The 24,578-nt window shown below is 43.0% G+C and overlaps 1 protein-coding gene across 4 annotated transcripts in view; it reads left to right on the forward strand.

Annotated features, from left to right (window-relative positions):
* Positions 1–24,578, forward strand: part of ANKRD55 (ankyrin repeat domain 55) — a 189,443-nt gene that overhangs the window by 148,003 nt on the left and 16,862 nt on the right. For all 4 annotated transcript variants that reach the window (XM_043887843.1, XM_043887846.1, XM_043887844.1 and 1 more), the window contains 3 exons: positions 1,961–2,089; positions 14,130–14,314; positions 22,398–22,565. In XM_043887843.1, coding sequence (XP_043743778.1) covers positions 1,961–2,089; positions 14,130–14,314; positions 22,398–22,565 — 482 coding nt within the window. The remainder of the gene's footprint in view (positions 1–1,960; positions 2,090–14,129; positions 14,315–22,397; positions 22,566–24,578) is intronic.

Consider the following 24,578-nt stretch of genomic DNA (forward strand, 5'->3'; position numbering starts at 1 on the left):
GTCAAGGGGACTTACATTCTAATCCCACTGCGCCGCAAACCTCAAACCCTACATTCAGTTTTGTGCTCAGTCACAGGCTTGAGAACTTCCTTAGAACTCAACTTCCTCCATAAAATGGGAAGGACAGTGACACCTTTCAGAGCTGACCAACTGCTATAGCAAAAACTCAAAACCTCAGTGCCTGACATAATAAAAGCTTTTTCCTGCTTGCTTCATTGTTCATTGCTGGTTGATGAGCTGACCCTGTCCTGTCTCATCAACCAGGGTCCTGGACTTTTTAATCACACGATTCCAACATCTTCTTGAGACTTATCCTCCCCTCTATTCAGTTGTCAGGTGAGGAAAGAGAAAATATATAAAAGACTACACACTTTTTATTTTCTAGGCAGGCCTTGGAGGAGTGGGGGCTTCCATTCTTCCGTTCTTTCTATTCACACGGCAATGGTCAGGACTCAATCTCATGGCCACACCTATCTGCCGGGAAATTGGGGAATGTAGACTCAGTATGTGCCCTGGAGGAAGAGGAAATAGAATTTGGTGAGCACCACAGACTTCACCACAATATTTAATCCAAAAGGTTATTTGGAGGATTGAGATAATATACAGAAGAACTCATAAAGCTCTCTAGATCAATACATATCCATGTATTATCTGTGTGTCTGTCAGTCGCTCAGTCATGTCCGACTCTTTGTGATCCCAGGGACCTGCCAGGCTCCTCTGTCCATGGGATTCTCCAGGCAAGAATACTGGAGTGGGTTGCCATTCAATTCGCCAGGGAATGTATTATCTGGAATATGATTAATGTATTATCTGGAATAATAATAGCTCTGCCCTCCCAGCTAGGCTGTAGCCCATCTCCTGCATTCAGCTCATCTTGGATGAGCAGAGAAGGCCAAGGTGGTAACACTGTGTTATATGCAGAGACAACTGCAAAAAAGAGAAAGCTGTCCACTTCCTTCACTCCCTTTACCAGGCATCTTAATCTAGAATCATTTTAGACATATTTCATGTAATTGTGAGATATATGCAAAGAGAAGAGGCCATCTTTTCATAGTCCACTCTCAAATACTACTGGTTCTTTTTGGCAAATGTTTCCCAGCAGAAGTTCATTTTATTATGAAACCGTACCTAACATGTGACCTTAAGCTAGGAGAGAAGGTGGAATTCACCAGATTGGCTCATCCGGATCTGATTTCCAGGCTGCCACCAAGTGATTTCTTCTAAACAGTGTAAATCAGGTCATGTCAACACCTGCTTAAAATCCTTCACTGTCTTTCTACTGACTTCAGAATAAAATCCAAATGCCTTATACAGGGTATTCCCCATCCCACACTCCAAGGATCAGCCCTGCCTCTTTCTCCAACTGCATCTTGCATGGCTCTCCTCCTCTCCCTCTTCATTCATTCATTCAACTGCTTTTCATCTAGCCTGGGTCAGTCTCTGGGGATACTTTAGTAAACAGACAGTGCTCTGGTCTGGTGGTGGGAGATGGCATCCCAGCATACTCTGATCACAAGTGTCTGCCTCTGTGACTTGTTGCTCGCTGGTCTCTACCTTCAGGTTACCTCGGCTCCCAGAGGCCCATGTAGAACAGTCCCTACCTCCCGGGTGGTTATGCTGTCATGGCACCCCAGGTGCATTATTTTTTGCATTCAACAGTCCTGAAAATCCTTTGGCTTGCTTGTGTGCATTTATTATCTTCCTCTACCACAGTGGAGTTCCCACGAGGACATGGATCTCATTGATCTTATTCCCTATCATATCCTTGACATCTGTTTGCCTGGCATCAGGTAGGAAGCCAAGGAGTAACCATTGAATGAATGATTCAAGGAACAAGTGAACTGACAGTCAGCAACCAATGCATCTGGTGATGCCTTCGGGCATGGGGAGAAAGTGTGTTCTCCGCTCTCCTTCCCAATAGCCTGTGCTCATCTCGGTCCCTCTGACTGTGGTTTTGCAGGGGATGACAGCACTCCACTGGGCAGCTTTCCACAACCGGCCTCAACACACCCAAATGCTGCTGAAGAAGGGGGCAGACCCCACCCTTGTGGACAAAGACTTCAAAACAGCTCTCCACTGGGCAGTCCAGGTGAGAAATTAGCCAGTGGGCTTGTCTCAAGTGTAAATGGTGTAAAGCAATGTTAACAGTTCTGAGTAAGTCAGACCTGTAAGGCACAGTCCCAGCATCAATGTGGGCTTTATATATGTGATGGACTTCCCTTGCGGCTCAGCTGATAAAGGATCTGCCTGCAATGCAGGGTCTGGGTTCGATCCCTGGGTTGGGAAGATCCCCTGGAGAAGGGAAAGGCTACCCACTCCAGTATTCTGGCCTGGAGAATTCCATGAACTATATAGTCCATGGGGTTGCAATGAGTTGGACACGACTGAGTGACTTTCACTTCACTTATATGTATGACAGAGCAAGCAAGATATATGCATGCTGCCATCCTCCCTCCATCCATACCCAGAGGGGCAACAGCAGACGGCACTTTGGAGTATTTGGGTACATTAGTTGCTGAGAAGAAATCCTGCCAAGGTAAAGAGGGTGAGGAGTTACAGAATATCAGGCAGTGCCCACCTTAGCTGTTACACACACACATACACATATATACATACCTCACTCTCTCCAGCAGTGCTTGCTGAGGGCTCACTGTGTTCCATGATAATTCTTCAAAGAACTACTAGGAAGTCCCTTCAGAGTCTTTTGGACCATGAGTCTCTTCTTCCTTCCAAATCCTCTGAAGCAGAGTAATTCCAGGCGACCCTGAGTTCTACTCTGAACCCTGAAAACAGCGGCTCATGACACCCTACCTCGCTATCCCGAAAGGGAGTCTGTATCGGTACACATGACCGGAGAAATCAGAAATCTACAGCCCAAAGAGAGGAGAACTGAGACTAAGGTGAAAGAATGACCATTGGTAACATTTGTTGAGGTGTTGTCTAGGGAAATCATTCAAAGGGATTGATTAACTAAGAGTTATCTGTTCTGTCCTTGAGAGCAGTACTGTGCATCCTTTGAACAAACCTCCCAGCCCGTTCTGTCTTTTGATGCCTGATGTTGACGTCCCCACTGTTTACTTCCATCAGCCCTGTAAAGGGACCCTTGCTGAACTGCGGTCAGCATCCCCCTGATTCTGTGCGCTCCGACAGTGGTTTCACTTGGGTGTTTTCACGTGCCACACATGGCAGAGAAGGGCACCTGGCACTTTCAGGGTTGACATGTGTGCCTGAGATCAAGGGGAAATAGAAGTGATTTGGAAACTACTCTGTTTTTGTTCTTGCAAGCTTGCCTTCAGTTACTCTGCAGCAGGGCCAGCCCTGACAAAACTCTGAAATGAACAAAGCTTGTTTTTGTCATCCCCACCTGCCCTTAGCACCCTCCTACATACTTTCAGTATTTAATCAGCTGCCTTGCCCCACCATGCCAGTTCCTGCCCAGCACCCAGTCCTCTGGTCAGGGGTCACCATTGCAGCAGTAGCCTCAGGGCAATATGGCTGGGCAACCAAGAAACATCCCATGTGTGTTGGTTCTCAGCTGGGGTGACAGTGGTATCAGAATCAAGCATTTTCTGTATCTTCACTCTCATCATCGCTCTTCTCTGAATCCATAGATCTAGGATGGGGCTCCTGTACGTGCATTTGAAAAAATCTCCCCAAGTAATTCTTACCTGTATGCCTCCTCTGCTCCACCTTCTTCCATTGCACCCACAGTTTAGAGCTACTGCTTGGGACGCAGGCTTGCAATTGAATCAGCAGTGCTTGTAAAATGACAAATTCCCAGACCCCACTCCAGATCTAATGAGTTGTGCTCTTTGTGGGTGGGAACCCCTGTTTTTATCCTCCAAGAGGCAATTTTGCAAAATCAAAAGAAAACTGTGCTCAGCTCAGAGGATCTGAGTTTGCATTAACAGAACAGGATTTGTTCTGAGAAAAGTCACTGATGCCTGCTTGGCTTAACTATTGATGTATCTTTGGGGTATGAATGAGATTGTGTGCATGACAGTGATATATAATATTCTATGTAATTGGAAGAGATTATAGTTTTTATTATGGTCCCAAATTTCCTCTATGAAAGCTTAGTTAACATACTATCTACATAATCTTTCTGTCTACTAAATGACGTGGCTTTTAACCTGCTACATTGATTTTAATCCTGTCTGCACATTAAAATCAACTGAAGAGCTTTTAAGCAATACTGATTCTCAAACCCCACAGCTATTTTCAGTCAATTATTCCAGGGTGCAACCCAGGTGTTAGTATTTTTGTAACATTTTCCCTTCCTCTAGGAGATTGTAATGCCCAGCTAGAGTTGAAAACCGCTATGATAAATGAATTCATATGAACAGGTGCTAAAACCTTAGCTACTCCTACCTAAGATATTTCATTCTGACCTGTGATTTTGTAAACTAAGTATAATGCCTTACACATTTATATACTCAATAGCTTAATAAATGCTTAGTGAGCACCTACTTTGTATGTGGCATGGGAAGGGGGAGAGATTAACACGACAGGTCCCTTCTAGGACCCCTACAATCACATGTGATATTGCATGGGTGGGTGTGTGAGGATGTTAGCATACGTTTTTCTGAGGAAGGTGTCTACTATTTCTTCAACTCTTCAATGAGGATCTGTAACCAGACTTCAAAGGTTAAGAATCTTACTCTGGAGGAACTGTGCACCCTCTCCCTCCTTGTGGCTAGCACTAAAATTCAGAAGTGATGTGCTTTGCCCTTTACTCTACAGAGAAGACCAAGGGTAATTCCAAATGTCAGCCAAAACCAGGATTACACTTGCCTCCTTTAGCTATCTTCTTCATTTATAACATGGGGCCAGCACTCTGCGCCTCTTGAAGTTTTTCCATATAAATAGGCCTATTTCCTCTTGTCATTTATTCCTTTCACTGAACTTAGGGCTTTTCTCTGGGACTATATGAGACCATATTTAAAGTGACAGGACTTCAAGTTAATAAAACCTCTGTATTTGACCCAGATAATCAAAGCAGTAAAGATTTGAAACACTGGGCCCAGAAAGTAAGGCCTTCCCAGGTGGTGCTAATGGTAAAGAACCCACCTGCCAATGCAGGAGACATAAGAGGTATGGGTTCGATCCCTGGCTCGGGAAGATCCCCTGGAGAAGGAAATAGCAATCCGCTCCAATATACTTGCCTGGAGAATCCCCATGGACAGAGGAGCCTGGTGGGCTACAGTCCATGGGATCGCAAAGAGTCGGACACAACAGAACAACTAACACTTTCTTGCAAGCACGCACTCCCAGAAAGTAAACTATGTTTGACTTCTGCCCCCATTTCTCAGATCCCTTGGTAGCTGGTGGGGCCCTCCTGTGGGCCTATCGCCCTCATTCACCTCCCCCATCTGCCCAGGAAACTCCACTGTTTGGCTGTCTCTGGGCTAACGCTGAGCAGAACCCTGTCCCTATCGGCATCCAGTCTCCCCTAATGAAATCTCAGTCGCTTCGGGACATGTTCCCGCCTATTTGTGATGGCACTCACTTATCAGGAGTCTGCACAGGTCTCTCTCAGCTTCATCTCCCTCTCACTCCTCAACACTGCAGAAATTTAGTCATAAATCTTTTTTTCATTCTCTTCTCAGAAAGCCCACCAGTTCCAATGACTTCAGCTACCAATCTACTCAGAATTTTCTCAGGTCAAAATCCAGCAACTGACCTCTCTCTTGACACTAGGCTCACATTTCCAGCTCTACCAGGCATCTTCCCATCATCTCCCATGGATGTGTCAAAGTCAACGCATTCAAACTGAATCCACAGTCTCTCCTTCCCATGACATTTCCATCCTCCCTGTAGTCCAAGACAAAGGCCTCCAGTGGTCCCTGAACACTCCTTCCTTATCATCATTCACGTCCAGTTGGTTGTCAAGACCTCTTCCTTCCACCTCCTCAGGTCTCACAGTTGCCTCTTTTCTATCTCCACCGTATAGATCAGGGTCCTAGCACGAAGCAGCCCACTCAAATGGGATTAATTGAGCATAGATTCATAAAAAGGCTATTTACACCCAACCACAGGTTGCCATTAGGGAATCGGGGCCTAAAAGAGCCCGGGAGGGAGAGGTTACTAAGACACAGCCAAAGTTGTAGCTGCAGGAGAGGGCCCAGGACAGAAACTGTAGCCCTGCATGGAATAATCAACCTGTTATCTAACAGGGAGAGAACTGAAAGATAAATGCCCCAGTCACTATTTCCTCCTTATGTCCATCTCCTGCCAGTGCCACTCACTGGCCAATCCTATCTAGCAGCCACAGGGCAAAGACCCATTTAATGCAACTCACACCTGCCAGAGCAGGTTGAAACAAGGGAGTTAACCAGAAAGAATAAATGGAGATGATTAAGTACACCCACCATCACTGCCTTAGGTCAAGCTTCCCCTATTTCTCACAGGAAGTTTCAGTATCTGTATTTCTACTTCAGCCCTTTCTTCCTCTACTGTATTCTCACATTGCTGCCAGGTGCTCTTTCTACAAATTACAAAGGAATGTACTCACATAACCGTTACTACACCAAAACAATTATGGTCACCCTTGGTTCTTAGCTCAAAAACCTTCAGCAAGTGCTGTTTTTGGTAAAGAGCAAACTCTTTGATTTGCACTGACTGCCGTGAACAGCCACTCCCCACCCCACCCTCCTCCCTGCCTTTCCTCTTCAATCTGTATAGACATTAATCCAATCATACTAGAATATTAATAATCCCCTCAATACATGATAAACATTCATCCAGTCTTCCCCTTGGTCATCCTGTTCCCTTTTGGTGAAACATTTCTTTCTATTTGTTTTTCTTTAAGTGGTTATATACTTAACAGTAATCTTATTGATTTATTTGACTGCATCAGGTCTTAGTTGTGGTATGCAGAATCTTTCCTTATGGCACTCTGGCTCAGCAGTTCAGGCTCAAAGGTTAATTTGCCCCGCCATATGTGGGATCTTCGTTCCTCAGTCAGGGATTAAACCCAACTCCCCTGCGTTAGAAGGCAGATTCTTAACCAATGGAACATCAAGGGAGTCCCAATACTTTTTTCTTCTTACTTTCCCTGCATCATCCCTTCTAACTGCAGAATTTATACTTGTTCCTCCTTATTTCTCAAGGCTCAACTAAGTTTACCCTCTTTGCTGAACTCCCTTTTAGAATTTTCCCCTCTGTCTAGCACTTCCTTCCTTCTATTGCTGGTGTTACTATCAGTAGAGGGCCTGCATCTCCTCTCCTAGACCATATGCTTAAGGGCAACATGCCTTACTCATCTAGATGTCTCTCAAGACCCAAAACAGACCTTTGTGAATCTTTGTGAACACCAAAAAAGTTTTCGCTGAATTCAGTTCAATAAGCTTATCCATTGCAAGCCACTGGAATTGAAATTAGTGCTTTATTGGGTTCTTTCTGTGACATACCATTTTCAGCTTAACTGAGACCTCTAGGAATGCATCGCCTTGGTATCAAGGAGTTTTCTCAAATGATATGTAATCTAGGATAGCTATGATGACAGGTCAGCAAGACGGCCAAGTATCTACCACCCCTCAAATCTCGCCTCTAGCTCCTTCCTCCTAATCCTAGAAAATGTGTTTATTTAGAAGCTTCCTCAGTAGTACTCTTCTGGCAGTGCATTTTTCAAGGGTGGGTAGAAAGAAAAGAACTGCCCTAATATAAAGCAACTATTTCATGTTTGTTCATTCAGTATGTGATTAAGGAAATTATACACACACCCTTGGAGCTCTTGAATATAACCATGAAGCCACCAGTGTCTGAGACTGATTTGGTCTAGCATGAAATTCTCCTCCTTCCTGTGGTGGCCAAGATATGTGATCAACTGTTTGAATTGTGTCAAAATTCTATAAATATACTTTAAATATATTCAGAATGACAAAGGATAATTATAAATGTCATAGGCCAGTGGATCCAGACCATAGATGAAAGAACCTTAGAGCTGGGAGGGACCACACAAAGTCATTTAATCCAACCCCTCTGTTCACAGGTGGAAAACTAGTTCACAGGGAGGTTACCATTGTCCAAGCTCACCCTACACCCACGGGTGCCCAGACCACACAACTCCCAGTGCTTGATTAAAGGAAAACTACAAAACCACATAAGCCCAGAATAATCAAAGAGAAAGTCAAATTTACTAAATCAACTCCCATTACCATGGAAGCAAAGATGAAGTTATCTTAAAGGATAGGCTAAATGAAAGTGGCCTGCATGTGTCAGCTCCCCAGGGCTTGGCTGCAGAGAGGGAAGGAGATGGGTAGATGGCCAAAAAAGAAGAACTCACCTAGGAGTAAACACAAGTAAAGAAAGAAGTGAAAAGATAGTGAAAGGTGGGAGACAATAAGAAAAAGAGAGGAAAGCTAAGAAAAGAACGGGTAAAATTCTAGTTTGGCTTTGCCCATAGTTTGTGAGGCTTGTTTTATTTATCTATTTATGCTCTGTTCAGCCAATATTTATTACAAGTTACTCTTTATTAGGCTCCATTTCAGCAGAAAGACAGTGTTTCTACACATGACCACAGCAAGGAAGGAGGTTTCGTGGGGGTGTTTTCCATATTAATCATTAGAACACCTGTGAAATGATGTAGTTCAGCAGCTGAGGGTCACAGTGCCTCACTGCCTCTCCCCCGCCATTTCTATCTTACAGTAGCCCTCCAGGGGGGTCAGCCCCAAGTTTTGGGATACAGCAGACTCTGGTATCAGGCCAAGCAGAAAGCCTGGATCTAAATGGGCTAACTATGAAGAGAGTCCTGACTCCAAGCTAGGATATTGGGCACCTTTCTCTTCTAGTCAGGCTTCCCTGATAGCTCAGTTGGTAAAGAATCCACCTGCAATGCAGGATACCCCGGTTCAATTCCTGGATAGGGAAGATCTGCTGGAGAAGGGATAGGCTACCCACTCCAGTATTCTTGGGCTTCTCTTGTGGCGCAGCTGGTAAAGAATCCGCCTGCAATGTGGTAGACCTGGGTTTGAACCCTTGGTTGGGAAGATCCCCTGGAGAAGGGAAAGTCTACCCACTTCAGTATTCTGACCTGGAGAGTTCCATGGACTGTATAGTCTGTGGGATCACAAAGAGCTGGACACGACTAAGCAACTTTCACTTCACTTCTCTTCTGCTGCTGCTGCTGCTAAGTCACTTCAGTCGTGTCCGACTCTGTGTGACCCCACAGACAGCAGCCCACCAGGCTCCCCCGTCCCTCAGATTCTCCAGGCAAGAACATTGCCATTTCCTTCCCCAATGCATGAAAGTGAAAAGTGAAAGTGAAGTTACTCAGTCGTGTCCGACTCTTGACAACCCCATGGAGCGCAGCCCACCAGGCTCCTCCGCCCATGGGATTTTCCAGGCAGGAGTACTGGAGTGGGTGCCCCTGCCTTCTCCGTCACTTCTCTCCTAGTCAACCACAAACCCTCAGCTCTCATGCGTTCACAGTCTACTGGTTCACAAGCTAGTAGGTCTCCCCCTCCAACTCCATTCCAGTCTAACACATCTGGCTCCAGCGGAACTTAAGGGCCACTGTTCTTCTCACAGCACAGAACCACCTAGACCTTTAAAAGGGTCACGTGACCTAAAACCCTTTCATCTCCTTTGTGCAGTCACTGTCATGTGACAAACAGACCCCCTACTTCCAAGAGAAGGGCAGAGATTGGATTTCCCTCCCTGAAGAACCCACCATAGAAATAATTTCCCCAACACGTTAACAAATAAACAATTAATCCTAAATCTTGCACTAAGATTTCTCGGGAAGTCACCTAGAATAAAAAGGGTCTACAATCAGGATATTGAAATCTTGTTTTTTTATCAGTCTCTAATAACAAAATTACTGTATCTTAACCTAACTTTCTTAGCAAGGCTTTTATGAATTTTTCTCCTTCATGAGGTGTAAAGATTAAATGACTAGGACTCAGTGGTTCCCAGCTGTGTTTAAGTTACATGAAGGCAATTTCATGGATTACCCACAGACAAAAACAATACAATAAAAGAAAACTAAATAAACCCACACTCTCATTTGGCCACCCAATGCAGAATTCTAGAGCTGCATAATAAGATCTATACAATATTCTTCCCCTGTTGAACGATACTCCCACCAAATGGAAATTCACTCTCCAATCTTCCTAGGGGCCCTTGGGCAACACCCATGTCTTCTCTCCTGGTGCTTCCTGGTGTCTGTGACAGAGGCTTCCCAGGCCTGGAGACTCCATCTGATGGATGTTCAGAAGAGAATGTTGTTACCAGGAGACCACTGAGCCAGGGCCTCTGTTCACAAACTAGGGACCTCTCTTTCTTGTTGTTTAGTCGTTCAGTCATGTCCAACTCTTTTGCAGCCCCACGGACTATAACCTTCCAGGCTCCTCTGTTCATGAGATTTCCCAGGCAAGAATACTGGAGTGGGTTGCCATGCCCTTCTCCAGGGGATCTTCTCAACCCAGTGATCAAACTCGTGTCTCCTGCATCTCCTGTATTGCAGGCAGATTCTTTACCACTGAGCCACCAGGGAAGCCCTAGGAACCCCTCTAGGGCTCTCTCAAATTCTTGTGAGGGTGCACCGTGGCAACCTTCCTAGGAGAGGCTTTTAAAGCACCAAATGTGGAAAGAAGGTCTCAGTTGTAAGACACACTTCACTGCTACTGATGTTGCTGATACCAACAGCAGTTTTTACTTGAATTCCTCCCATGTGAACATGCAGGATCAAATAAATAAACCATTCCTTTAACTGAAGACAAAATAGTATAACAGCAAAGTACCAGGGCTCTGCAGTCAGTCCCAGCCTTGCCACCTCATGGCTGTGACACTGGACAATGAATCTGCCTGTGATGCAGAAGACCTGGGTTCGATCCCTGGGTTGGGAAGATGCCCTGGAGAAGGAAACAGCAACCCATTCCAGTACCCTAGCCTGGGAAATCCCAAGGAGCCTGGCAGGCTACAGTCCATGGGGTCGCAGAGTCAGACCCGACCGAACGACTCACAGACGGACAGAATCCCTCTGTGCCTCCAGTTTCTCCTCTACAATATGAGGATGATAAGAGTACCTACCTTACGGTCCTCACTTGTTTAGTCCTGAAAACCATGGAGGTGTTGTCAGGATTAAACAAGTGAGAACATGCCCTGCTGGGCACAGAACATTCACTCGGTAAACATCACTATCACCATTACTCCTGGGAGGACATTATTATAAAAACAATGGTGATGTAAATGAGGGTTAGATTTGGAGACAAAGGAATGGTCTGAAAGATTCAGGGCAAAGGCATTTTGGAGGAAAGGGGTAAGCCGGTGAAATCTTTCTTATCCAGAAAAGCCTTGTAAGAGTCCAGCTCACAAGGGAATTGCTGATTAGGACTGTCTGCTCAGGAACTCAGCCGGGGCCCACTCAGATGTGCCGGACTGCAGCCCACCCCCACCCCGCATCTAAGCTTGCGGCTTCCAAAATGGTTCCTCCATGGGTCAGGCAAGGAGGGAGGAAGACAGTGTGTAAGACGAGTGTGTTTTTTCCGTCTGTGCTTGACACTCCATCCCACACAGAAGGAGAACCCGTGACAGGCTGTTTTGCTCTTTAAAACACTTTGGCAAGCTGAATTCCCTTGCTCTTCCAGGAAACTGTAAACAAAATCAATTCATTGAATGGACACTCTTTTTTACTTCTATTTTACTTCTCCAGTGGCTAGTGCTTCTTAAAAGGGGAGAGGGGCTTCTCGATTGTCTTAAATACACATATGTCAGACCCCCCAAAATATGTTTATTTGGATCAATGAACTCATTGATCCAAATTATTTAAAAGTCATTGTGAGACAAAGGAAGGGTGTAGGGAGAAGAGGATGTAAGGGGGAAGGTGAGACGGAGGGAAGGCTAAAGGTAGCAGGCAGGGACTACTTTATGGATGTGTTCTCAGTCCCCTGGCGGGGCTCTGGGGATCAACTCAGGAAGGATCCAAATGGCAAACCAGAGCCCTAGGCACCTGGGAGGGCTTGCACTCACAGTGAGAATGCCCAGCCCAAGGGAGTGTGACGTGTGAGCCTGCTCAGTCACTTCAGTAATGTTCCACTCTGCAACCCTAAGGACTGTAGCCCACCAGGCTCTTCTGCCCATGGGATTCTCCAGGCAACCCAGGAGTGAGCTGCCATGCCCTCCTCCAGGGACCGAGTGTGACACTAAATATAGCAAATAAAACTCGCCATGACAGGTCAAAGGAGATACCACGGAAGAAAGGAACACATTATTCCTCTGGCATGTGAGCAGGGGGCTTCACATTTTTCCTGGGCCCCACAGATTATGTAGCTGGCCATGGTTATAGCATTTAAAACACACTCAGCACTCTTCCTGGGGCTCAAAGTTGAGAGCTTTGCTGCCCTCAGCCTTTGGGCCTGCAAGAGCTTTCAGAACTGGTGTCAGCCACTGTCCCCAATACAGGGGGCGCACACTGCAGGGTTCTCTGTGTAGTGGTTCTCTGAGAAGCCATGCTGAGTCACAGGATATCCGGAGAGTTCTTGGAGCAAACAGGCACAGGGGAGGGAAAGGAAGAGGAAAAGCCAAAATGAATGGGTTCTGTTCCACGGAATTGTGCAAACTGACTCAGAGGTTCTAAAACACAACCCTGGGGTCAAATAATCAAGTGGGAAGAATGCCAAAAGAAATGTTACATACTTGGGAAATTTATTATGAGATGGCTGTTGAACAGCATTTGGAGTGTATTAGAATTGCAGCTTTTAAAAAGTTCAGTACTCCCTTTCAGCCCAGGGACCCTGAGTCTGGCATGTGACCTGGCTCCTGGCCCCCAGAACTACAGCCTATCTCTCCCATTTCTTAAACCTGCTCCTCATGCCTCCAAGGGACCTCCATTCTACCCATAGGTCCTGCTGCCTAGAGATACAGGGTCTCTGTGGATTCATTGAGAAAATGCAGGTGAATTATTCGGACTGTTTTATAATCTTTACCCAGATATCAGTAGAAAACTGGAAGATAAGACTTTCCACAGGGTGAGATAGAATGAATTTATTTTATTGGCATTTGAGGATTTATTGTTATCTTAAATTGCAAATGCTTATGTAGTGCAGGCATGCTAAGCTGCTTCAGTCATGTCCAGCTCTTTGCGATCCCATGAACTGTGTGGCCTGCCAGGCTCCTTTGTCTGTAGGATTCTCCCGGCAAGAATACTGGAGTGGGTTGCCATGCCCAGGATCTTCCCGACCCAGGGATTGAATCTCAAGGAAAAGCTGGTGACTTTTAAGGCTGGGACAGGTTGCTAAAAAGACTGTAGAGAAATCTCATTCCAAAGATAAGATAAAAACTTATAGATCTACACAGAAAGAGGGATCCAATTTAAATGATTTCCTGAAGCTCTTTCCTTTTCATACTTGGTTTGTTTCTTTATTAATTAGCTACTAAATTATGACCCACTTCTGTTCAAAAAGGATTTCTGACAATTAAATTACATGCAACTTATAGCAATTTGACTATTACCAGATCATTTTGGTCATCATTATGCCACTAGTCAGTATTCATCATTGTCATTTTATTAATATTAAAATTAACTCTGCCAGCTTCTCAGGGGTCAACCTCTACAGCAAGTGGGAAATAAGATGCATATATTTAATGGGGAAGTTATCTAGATGGCCCACCCATCATGCTAGCTCTGATGTCAGTCAATTACACCCGTATTTAAGTCCTCCTTGAACTTCCCAGGTGATCAATGGTAAAGAATCTGCCTGCCAGTGCAGGAGATATAAGAGACACTGGTTCGATCCCTGGGTGGGGAAGACCCCTGGAGGAGGAAATGGCAACCCACTCCAGTATTCTTGCCTGGAGAATCCCATGGACAGAGGAGCCTGGTGGGTTGCAGTCCATAGGATCACAAAGAGTCAGACCTGACTAAGTACCCACATACCTTAAGTCCTCCTTAGTTCACTAACTATGGAAGACAATTTAGCTCTTACAGGAGACAAAAATCCCTGTCAGGACTTGAGACAAGTGGAAATCTGTTGGTGGGTTTGATAAAATGCATTTTATTTTTGTGTGTGTTTGTTTTGAATTTTTTTTTTTTTTTTTTTTTTTTGCTTTGAATTTTTATCTTAATCTGCACGGACAGGGAAGAGCACTGGATTATACATAATGAGCTTTCTTTGACTGTTTTCCAGAGTGGAAATAGAATTCTGTGTTCCATCATTCTGAGCCATCACCAGGGTCCATCCATAATCAACTACGACGATGAGAGTGGCAAGACATGCGTGCACATTGCCGCAGCAGCAGGTTTCTGCGACATCATCAACGAGCTGGCAAGGGTCCCTGAGTGCAACCTGCAGGCTCTGGATGTGGACGACAGGTATACGTGGCCACTCTGTCACCTTTTCCAAATTTTAATCTCAAAACAAAGAAGATGTTTAAGGAGTTATCTTATATGACTATATCCTTACTGCCAGTAATGTTAATATTTATACCTGGGCTTGTGACAATAAAAACTGCCCTATATTAGTCAGGACAGGAAAAACCATTGTTATGAAGAGAAACGCTGTGACAGTATTGTCAGACTTTCCACTTTTTGCTAACTGTTCTCAGAAGGCTTTCTGTATATCAGCTTCCTGCTATATACACTTTTTGTTCTTAACAGTAAGTCTTATTTTTTTCCTTCATTCCTGGATTATGTCATAAAATCAACAAGCTCTTGTTATCCAGCGAAGAGCACAATAGAGGCTTTGTGTTCAGAACTAGACGTGACCTTATCAGTGTTCTGTTTTGGTTTTCTTCAGTCATTAAAGATGTATTTACATAGGAAAGGAAGCTGAGTCCAGAAAGGTGAAGAGACTTGCCTAAGAGGTAATTAGCAACTAAGTGAAAACTTGTTGTTCAATCTGAGTCCCACTGTTTGCAACCCCATGGACTTCAGCATGCCAGGCTTCTCTGTCCTTCACTATCTCCCAGAGTTTTCTCAAATTCATGTCCATTGCATTGGTGATGCCATTCAGCCATCTCATCCTCTGTTGTCCCCTTCTCCTCCTGCTCTCAATTTTTCCCAGCATCATGGTCTTTTCCATTGAGTTGGCTCTTCACATCTGGTGGCCAAAATGTTGGAGCTTCAGCCTCAGCATCAGTCCTTCCAATGAGTATTCAGGGTTAATTTCCTTTAGGATTGTCTGGTTTGATCTCCTTTCTGTCCAAGGGACTCTCAAGAGTTTTCTCCAGCACCACAGTTGGAAAGCATCAATTCTTTGGCGCTCAGACTTCTTGATGGTCCAACTCTCACATCCATACATGACTACGGGAAAAACCATAGCTTTGACTAGGCAGACCTTTGTCGGCAAAGTGATGTCTTTGCTTTCTAATATGCTGACAGAAGAAGTAAGAACTAAAATCCCATGGCCTCCAAAATGAAAACCCAATCACAGAAAACTAACCAAAATGATCACATGGATCACAGCCTTGTGTAACTCAAAGAAAACTTGTACCCTTGTCTTTTAAATGTACAGCTTTTCACCTACTGACCCTTCATCCATAATCAACTATTAGAATTTTTCAATTACAATGCTTATCTAACCTTTGCTTCAGTTAGGCATAGACTCAAGGAAAATATGAGAATAATATAAGAACAAATAAAACTGTTGAAAACAAGTATAAGGCTTGTACATTATGCATAGTTTTTTTTAAGCTTTTTCTATTGAAGTGCAAATTTAGCCATCTACTTCCATGATTTTAGATTCCCCAAGAAGCACTTCCTACTACTTCCTGTTACCTGAAACCCTTATAACACAGGAGAAAGAAATCTTGGGTTCCATGTAAGTCTCAGAAGCTGGAGACTGTTAACAGGATGACTTTAGTTAAAATTAATTTATAAATAATTGAAAGTAGACCTTTTCTGAAGAGTAGATATTGAACTTGAGCAGGTGAAAAAGTGGAAGGATTTTGTTACATGAAGAGAAAAGGTGAATGATCCAAAAAGCGAAGAAAAGAACACATGCAGAGGGACTTCCCTGCTGGTCCAGTGGTTAGGATGCCTTGCTTCCAATGCAGGGGGTGGAGGTTTGAACTTTGGTCAAGGAATACATGCCATGTGGCCAAATAAATAAAAATAGGAAAAAAAAATATTTTTAAGGAACACATTTAGGAAAATAGGGTTAGAAAAAAGTTTGCCTACTTCAAAATACTTCTAGAAGCAGCTCTATTACAGTATTTCCCACTTGAATTATCACATGCTTCAGTTCAGTTCAGTTTAGTCACTCAGTCGTGTCCGACTTTGTGACCCCATGGACCACAGCATGCCAAGCCTCCCTGTCCATCACCAACTCCCAGAGTTTACTCAGACTCATGTCCATTGAGTTGGTGATGCCATCCAACCATCTCATCCTCTGCTGTCCCCTTCTCCACCTGCCCTCAATCTTTCCCAGCATCAGGGTCTTTTCAAATGAGTCAGCTCTTTGCGTCAGGTGGCCAAAGTATTGGAGTTTCAGCTTCAACATCAGACCTTCCAATGAACACCCAGGACCGATCTCCTTTAGGATGGACTTGTTGGATTTCCTTGCAGTCCAAGGGACTTTCAAGAGTCTTCTCCAACACCACAGTTCAAAAGCATCCATTCTTCGGCACTCAGCTTTCTTTACAGTCCAACTTTCACATCCATACCTGACTACTGGAAAAACCATAGCCTTGACTAGATGGACCTTTGTTGGCAAAGTAACGTCTCTACTTTTTAATATGCTGTCTAGGTTGGTCATAACTTTCCTTCCAAGGAATAAGTGTCTTTTAATTTCATGGCTGCAGTCACCATCTGCAGTGATTTTGGAGCCCCAAAACATAAACTCAGCCACTGTTTTCACTGTTTTCCCTATCTACTTGCCCTGAAGTGATGGGACCGGATGCCATGATCTTAGTTTTCTGAATGTTGAGCTTTAAGCCAACTTTTTCACTCTCCTCTTTCACTTTCATCAAGAGGCTCTTTAGTTCTTCTTCACTTTCTGCCATAAGGATGGTATCATCTGCTTATCTGAGGTTATTGATATTTCTCCCATGCTTAGGAGAGAAAATTTAGTTCCCCCAGTCTCAGGGAAGAAAGTATATCCAAAGGGAGTAAGAAAGTGCGAAAGATTGGGCCCTACGAAGGTTCAAAGTGAGGTAAAATCCCAAGAAGGGTCTAGTTTCTGCTCCAGAGCTCAGCTCATCCTGCTCTTCATTTTGTTTCAGTTTCTGCATCCTACATTGTATAGCTCTACCTTCACACTGACACTGTAAGCTTGTGTTAGTAGAGAATTTTTCAAAATTTTCATAGGTTTAAGTATTGAAGCATTGGCAACAATTGTGGCTTCGCTTCCCTTCTTTTTTTTTTTCCAGATAGAAAGTTTTTGAGAAAAGGGAAGAAAAATAAGGCAATGATTTTAAAAAATAAAAAAAGAGGATGAGGGAAAATATGAGGGAACTAGTCCTCCTAGATTATTAAAACACATCATAAATCTATGACATTTTAAAACATGTTGGTGCTAGCCTAAGATTGATGGTACAGAACACATAACTCATAAATAGCTTGTATAGCTTAAAGGTCCCAAATTTCATCAGTCTATGAAGTCACGCTTTCCTTTAGTACTCAAGTCATTTATCTTCAGGAAAGAGAGTCTTTAATCAAACTCTCCTCCCTACATACTTCTGGGAATTATATAGGGAATGTTTGCATGTTCCATAAATGGTTCCTTGGCTTCTGACACCTTACCAACATTGCATTCTTGTACCTATCATCTCCTGTCATTCAGAGACCACCTCATCAGCCCACTGCTTGCCTCTGATGTATTTCTTCTGATCATGGGCCCTGGTTCTCCAGCCCCTCACTGTGATAACTGAGTCCAATCTGCTATGTTTGAAGACTATCCTGAAGCTTAGAGATAAGAAAGGGACTGCAACTTACATAACTTGAAATTGGATACTACATATTACCTGCAAAGGCTTTATGTGTATTAGTTAGAAGTTATCTATGCTTCTCTTGTTTCTGCAAAATAATTTTGCCCTGTGTCCTTCTGGACCTCTTCTTCCATGCTGATGTTCAGAATGATCTCAGGTTGCCTCAGCCTGCCTCATTTGAAGCAGGGCTTCAGTTCCTGGCTAGAGGTTGAGGTCGGGTCGCAACAGTGAGAGAGCTGAATCCCAGCCACTAGACCAAAGATCAGGAACAAGGCCTTGGCCCTTCAGCATGCAGAAAAATAATTCCCACAAAGATTGAAAGTAGTGAAATAGGTAAAGTATTTATTAGGAGGAAAAAGAGTACAGTATATGTGAACAGACACACAGGCGGACTCAGAGGAAGAATTGCACCCTCATGGCAGTTTAAGTTACTTATATGGGGCATTTCCTCCAGGTTTCCTTGGCCAATCATTTTAATTTGCCTGGTTCAGAGTTCATATCTGTTATATCTCAGGAACCTCCCATGTGCACACACACATCTCTTAGCCAAGATGAAAGAGGCTTATGGTTGGGTGGCATCAGCATCACTCCCATTTTGACCTCCAGGAAGCCTTTCTATGCATGTGCAGTTGGGAGGCCTCCTGACTTCAAAAAATGAGAAATATGTGGGCTCTTATCTTCTGTTTGGGCAGGGCCCAGCCTCCTCTCTCAGTTGTCCTGCTATTGATAGTTTGTAGTTTCTGTCCACAAAGAATGAATCTCTAAATTTTACCCTGGGGGCCATCTACCTCCTGCCTCAAGAGAAATTAATACAGTCACTCTTCAGTTCAGTCACTCAGTCGTGTCCAACTCTTTGCAACCCCATGGACTGCAGCACGCCAGGCCTCCCTGTCCATCACAAACTCCCGGAGCTTGCTCTAACTCATGTCCATAGACTCAGTGATGCCATCCAACCATCTCATCCTCTGTCATCCCCTTCTCCTCCTGCCTTCAATCTTTCCCAGCAACAGGATCTTTTCCAGTGAATCAGTTCTTCATATCAAGTAGCCTAAGTATTGGAGTTTCAACTTCAGCATCAGTCCTTCCAATGAATATCCAGGGTTGATTTCCTTTAGGATGGACTGGTTGGATCTCCTTGCAGTCCAAGGGACTCTCAAGAGTCTTCTCCAACACCACAGTTCAAAAGCATCAATTCTTCTGTGCTCAGCTTTCTTCATAGTCCAGCTCTCACATCCATACATGACTACTGGAAAAACCATAACTTTGACTAGACGGACCTTTGTTAGCAAAGTAATGTCTCTGCTTTTTAATATGCTATCGAGGTTGGTCATAACTTTCCTTCCAAGGAGCAAGCATCTTTTAATTTCATGGCTGCAGTCACCATCTGCAGTGATTTTGGAGCCCCTCAAAATAAAGTCTTTCACTGTTTATATTGTTTCCCCATCTATTTGCCATGAAGTGATGGGACCATTAGTACAGTCACTCAGCAATTGTCATAAAGGAGTATTTCACAATATGCCAAAGAGAATTGTCATGTGTTGATAAACCTGACTGTTGATAAACCTGACGTGTTGCCCAAGCCTCCATCTACTGAATTTATTGGCAATATATTCTGTAATCAGGAGGGTATAATATGGCTGGTGCTTCATCTTGTTTCATAAGAAATATTGTCTGGAGACCTCTCAAATAGAATGGAATGAATCAAATTCCATTAAGTGTCCTCAAAGTGCTGTCTGTATCATAACATGAGTAGGATGCTTGATTGACACAGGACGCAGTCTACCCATTCTAGTCATACTGTGGACATGGCTACTCTCCCAATACTAAGTCCTGAGCCCCTTCACAGATAGACCCAACTGAGTCCTTCTCTGTCCAGCCCCCAGACTGCCTCCATGTCTGAGAGACCTCTTGGCTCTCCAGGGGTGGTCATCTGCCAGGTTTCAAGCCCCAGAATGAAGCCAAGGAGAGGCCTTCCATGCCTTCTTTTCCTGCCCCAGGATTGATCCTCTCCCAGAGGGACTGACAGGAAGAATAGCCCTTGTCTTCATGGGAAACCCCATTCACAGGAATATCATCTATCACCATGCCCCTCTTCAGCCCCCCAGAGTCCCACTGTCCAGACACACCACACAGACATCCCCAACCACCTACTTCCCAGCATCTCTGCCATAGAAGCAAGGTTCAGGTCCCCTTTCTTCTTGAGTCCAGTGGTCCTTTATGCTCTTATCACCTTCTTGTCCCATTTGCCTTAATAGTTCTTTCTACAGCTGGGGAACTGTTTTGCTCCACATCTGCTCTCAGTTCTGGGCTTGGTTTTTGGAAACAGGAAGACACTGACTATTTCTCTTATCTACCCCGCTATATCCCTCCCTTGAAGTTGAGCATAAAGTCAACCATATCCTTATATGGAGGAAAGGGGATGGGCAGAGAAGTGTGTACACAGTTCAGGATCTTAAAATTTGATCCCACTGCATTAATAAATGGTGTTGAGAAAAGCTGGCTATGTAAATGGAAAAATAGTCAGATTGGCTCCACACCTCACCACATATATCAGATACACGTGCAGTTTTGTTTAAATCCAAAGAAATCTAGAATAAAATATTGGTTTCCAATTTATTTACATTCAGTAAACTTTACTTTTTTTGGATGTATAGTTCTATGAATTGTAACACATACATAGATTCATGCAATCACCACAAGGCAGATCCAAAACAATGCCATCAATTCCAACACCAACTCAGGTTGTCCTTTTATAGTCAAGGCTTCCCCCATCTCCAAGCTCTGGCAGTCATGGATTAGTTCTCTCTCTTGGGTTTTGCCTTTTCCAGAATGTCATGTAAATGGAAATATACAATATGTAATCTTTTGAGATTGCTTTATTTCACCTGGTAGAATGCATTTGAGATTCATCTATGTTCCATATACCAGTAGGCTGTTCTTTTTACTGCTGAGTAGTATTCCATTTTGTGGATAAATTATAGTTTGTCCATTCACCCGTTGAAGCACATTGGGTTGTTTATACTTTTGGATGATTACAAACAGTGCAGCTATAAACATTTGTGTACAAGTTTTTGTGTAAACATAAGTTTGCATTTCTCTAGCTATAGGTGACAGACATGAGATTGCTTGGCCACATGGTAAGTATGCTTAACTTTAGAAGGAACTGACAGACTATTTTCTGGTGTGACGACTTCCATTTTGCATTCTCACTAAAAATATATATAAAAGTTCAAGTTGCCCTGAATCTTCATCCGTACATGTATTGCCAGGCTTGTTTGTGTTTTTTTTAGTTTTTTTTTTTTCATTGAAGTATAGTTGATTTACAATGTTGTGTCAACCTCTGCTATACTGCAAAGTGACTCAGTTATACACATATATAAGTCCTTTTTAAAAAAATTTTAGCCATTTAAATAAGCATGTAGTGGTATCCCATGTAGTTTTTTTTTTCCCATGTAGTTTTAATTTTCATTTCTCTGAATGAAAAATGTTACTGAGCATCTTTTCATGTGCTTGTTAACCAATTATACACTTTCTTTGATAAAGTATTCAATCTTTTGCTAGTTTTTTAAATCGATTTGTATATATATTTTTTATTGTTCAGTTTTGAAATGTTTTACATACTATCTTTGTTGGATGTGTAACTTGCAAATATTTTCTCCCAGTCTCTGGGTTTTTTTTAAGAAAATGATGGTTTTGCCATTTATCAAAGGTTTAAACACTGGTGAGTATGTATCTACCTTCTGGCTAATGAAGGACTTTCTAAAATGTAAAATCATGAAACAAATCAAAAATGAAAAGGTAAATAAATGTGGTTGTTTCTTAAAATGTTTATGGAAAACCACTAAAAGAATTAAAAGCTAAGTAACAAATTAGAGGAAATGTTTTCATAAACCTAGAAAAAACCCAATACCTTAAATATTTTAAAAGCTTATATGAATTAGTAAGAAAAGCTAACAACCTAATAGAAAAATGGACATTGCCCTAAATAGAAAATGGGCATTACGGGTCATTTCAATGAAGAAACTAAAATGTCAGATAAACATGTATTTCAAAGGTTCTTCCTCATGTTATTTAAAGAAATGCAAATTAAAGCAACACTGAAGTACTAATTTTGCCTACCAAGTTGGCACAGATCTTTGAAAGATGTTGATAACACTTCATATTAGGAAGGAGTAGGGACACAGCTGGTAGGAGGAAAAATTGAGTCAGTTTTCTTGGAAGGCAATCTGGCACTAAGTATAAAGAGCCTTCAAATTGTTCCTCCCCTTTGACCCACTACTTCCTTTTTGAGGAAATTCACAGAAAGACCAAAGAAGGGGAAAGGCCACAGAGTATCGGAATTAGAGGAGAGGCCTCCATACACATACACCATCACCCTGAAGCCCCATTTAGTGCATCCCATTTCCACACTGTTAAGTAGCAACAAGTCTGTCCTGCCAGGACCCAACTGTGAGCAGGAGCTGTTGTCAGCTAGGTAACCTGTATCATTCATGTACTCAGACATTGTGCTGTCCCCCCGTGGCCCCCAGGACACCTCTGCACTGGGCTGCAGCTGCAGGGAAAGCAGACTGTGTGCAGTCACTGCTGGAGCTGGGCATGGACGGCAACCTGCGAGACATCAATGAGAGCACGCCCCTGGCCTACGCCCTGTACTGCGGCCACGCGGACTGTGTCAAGCTCCTCTCCCAAGAGGGCAGGTGAGCACGCCGAGAGGCACTCATTTTTTATTTCGTCTCAAAGATTTATAAAATTGGATGCAATTGTCTAAACTGCCAAGACCAGCACAAAACGATCTATAACTTAATAATTGTGTTTGCCACTGCCAACTACAAATTGGCACTTGCCATCTACCTCGACAAGGATTAAACCGTGTGCTTCTGCGGCTGCAGACTTTCAACAGCCCCACCACGGAAAGGAGCTCAAGGTGGAGAGCAGAAATGAAGCTCTCTGTGCCCTGGAATTACTGACAGAACAGGTCTCTAGATAGTTAGATGTTTTCAGGAACCAATTTAATGAGCCCCGTTCTTGCATCTCCTCATATCGAGAAAGGCACAAAAATCTTTCACGGTGACAACTGTTCCTTAGACTAGCAGCAGGCTCCTGCAAAAAGTATGTGCTTGATTGCATGTACTTCCCCTTCACCAAAACCTTCCCAGCCACCTCTGCTCACCACTCTGAGCAGTTTCTCAGAGTGATCAGAAATGCTGTCTCTTGGGCTATAGTCCTCATTTTCCCCCAAATAAATAGTGACTCACAGCTCTCATGTTGTGCATTTTTTTTTGATTCACAACAATATCTAACAATGATATGTCCTTGAATCTGTGAAGCGAAATGGTAGTAGTAAGCCTGAATGTATCAGCCTAACGTTTACTGAACTCTAATCTCTTCTTTCCTTTTTCTCCCTTTCCACATCCGTTTAGGCAATACACTAATTGCTCTTTTGCCTATATCAGCATTTCTCCAACTCTTTGTTCTCAGGATCCTTTTATACTCAAAAATTATGGAGGACCCAAAAGAGCTTTTGTTTACGTGAGTTACACCTATCGATATTTATGGCATGAAAAGTGTCTAAAACTGAGACACTTTTGATAAAACATTTAGTTAGTAACTTAAAGTGATAATAACCCATTACAAGTTAAGATTAATACCATATTTTTAGTTAAAAATATTCTTCAAAACCATCCAGAATAAGTGTAATGAAAAGAGCAGCTTTATTCTACTTTGCTCTTCAATTCTCCTTGATAGCTTTATAAAAGCTTAATAGAATACAGCAGGATTCCCACATCTGCTTTTGCATTCAACCCATTGCAATGTGACTGTTTTGATTGAAGTGTATGAAAATAATCTGGCCTCACATAGACACATAGGTAAAAAAGGGAGGAGTATTTCAATAGACTTTTGAGATAACTATGGATACTTTTCCTCTGATACTACACCAAAACTTAACAAGTAGTATTAGGTTGGTACAAAAGTAATTGCAGTTTTACACTGTTGAACTTTGCATTTGATATTGGGGTACATTCTTATAAATGTGGTTATGTTATACAACATTCTAATGTGCATTTCTCACTTTATGTCTTTTTTCTAATGACTTATTACTTGCTGTTTCTTTTATATTTATTTTGACTATAGAAATGTTGTTAGACAAAAAGCAAATTTGAATGATTTTTTTATTTGAGTTAAAAATGGGTTGCAAAGAAGCAGAAACAACTTGCAACATCAACAACACATTTGGGCCAGGAACAGCTAACGAACGTACAGTGCAGTGGTGGTTCAAGAAGTTTTGCAAAGGACGTGAGAGCCATGAAGATAAGGAACACAGTGGCTGACCATCAGAAGTTGACAATGAACAACGGAGAGCCATCATCAAAACTGATCCTCTTACAACTACACGAGAAGTTTCCAAAGAATTCAGTATCCACCATTCTATGGCTATTTGGCATTTGAAGCAAATTGGAAAGGTGAAAAAGCTCAATAAGTGGATGCCTCATGAGCTGACCGGAAATTAAAAAAAAAAAAAAATTGTCGTCTTGAAGTGTCATCTTTTCTTATTCTATGCAACAACAAGAAACCATTTCTTGATCAGATTATGACATGCAAGAAATAGTGAAATTTAGACAACAACCAGTGATGACCAGTTCAGTGGTTGGACCAAGAAGCTCCAAAGCACTTCCCAAAGCCAAACATGCACTAAAAAAAGGTCGTGGTCA

This window comes from Cervus elaphus, chromosome 25 (assembly GCF_910594005.1).
Source record: "Cervus elaphus chromosome 25, mCerEla1.1, whole genome shotgun sequence".
Lineage (NCBI taxonomy): Eukaryota > Metazoa > Chordata > Mammalia > Artiodactyla > Cervidae > Cervus > Cervus elaphus.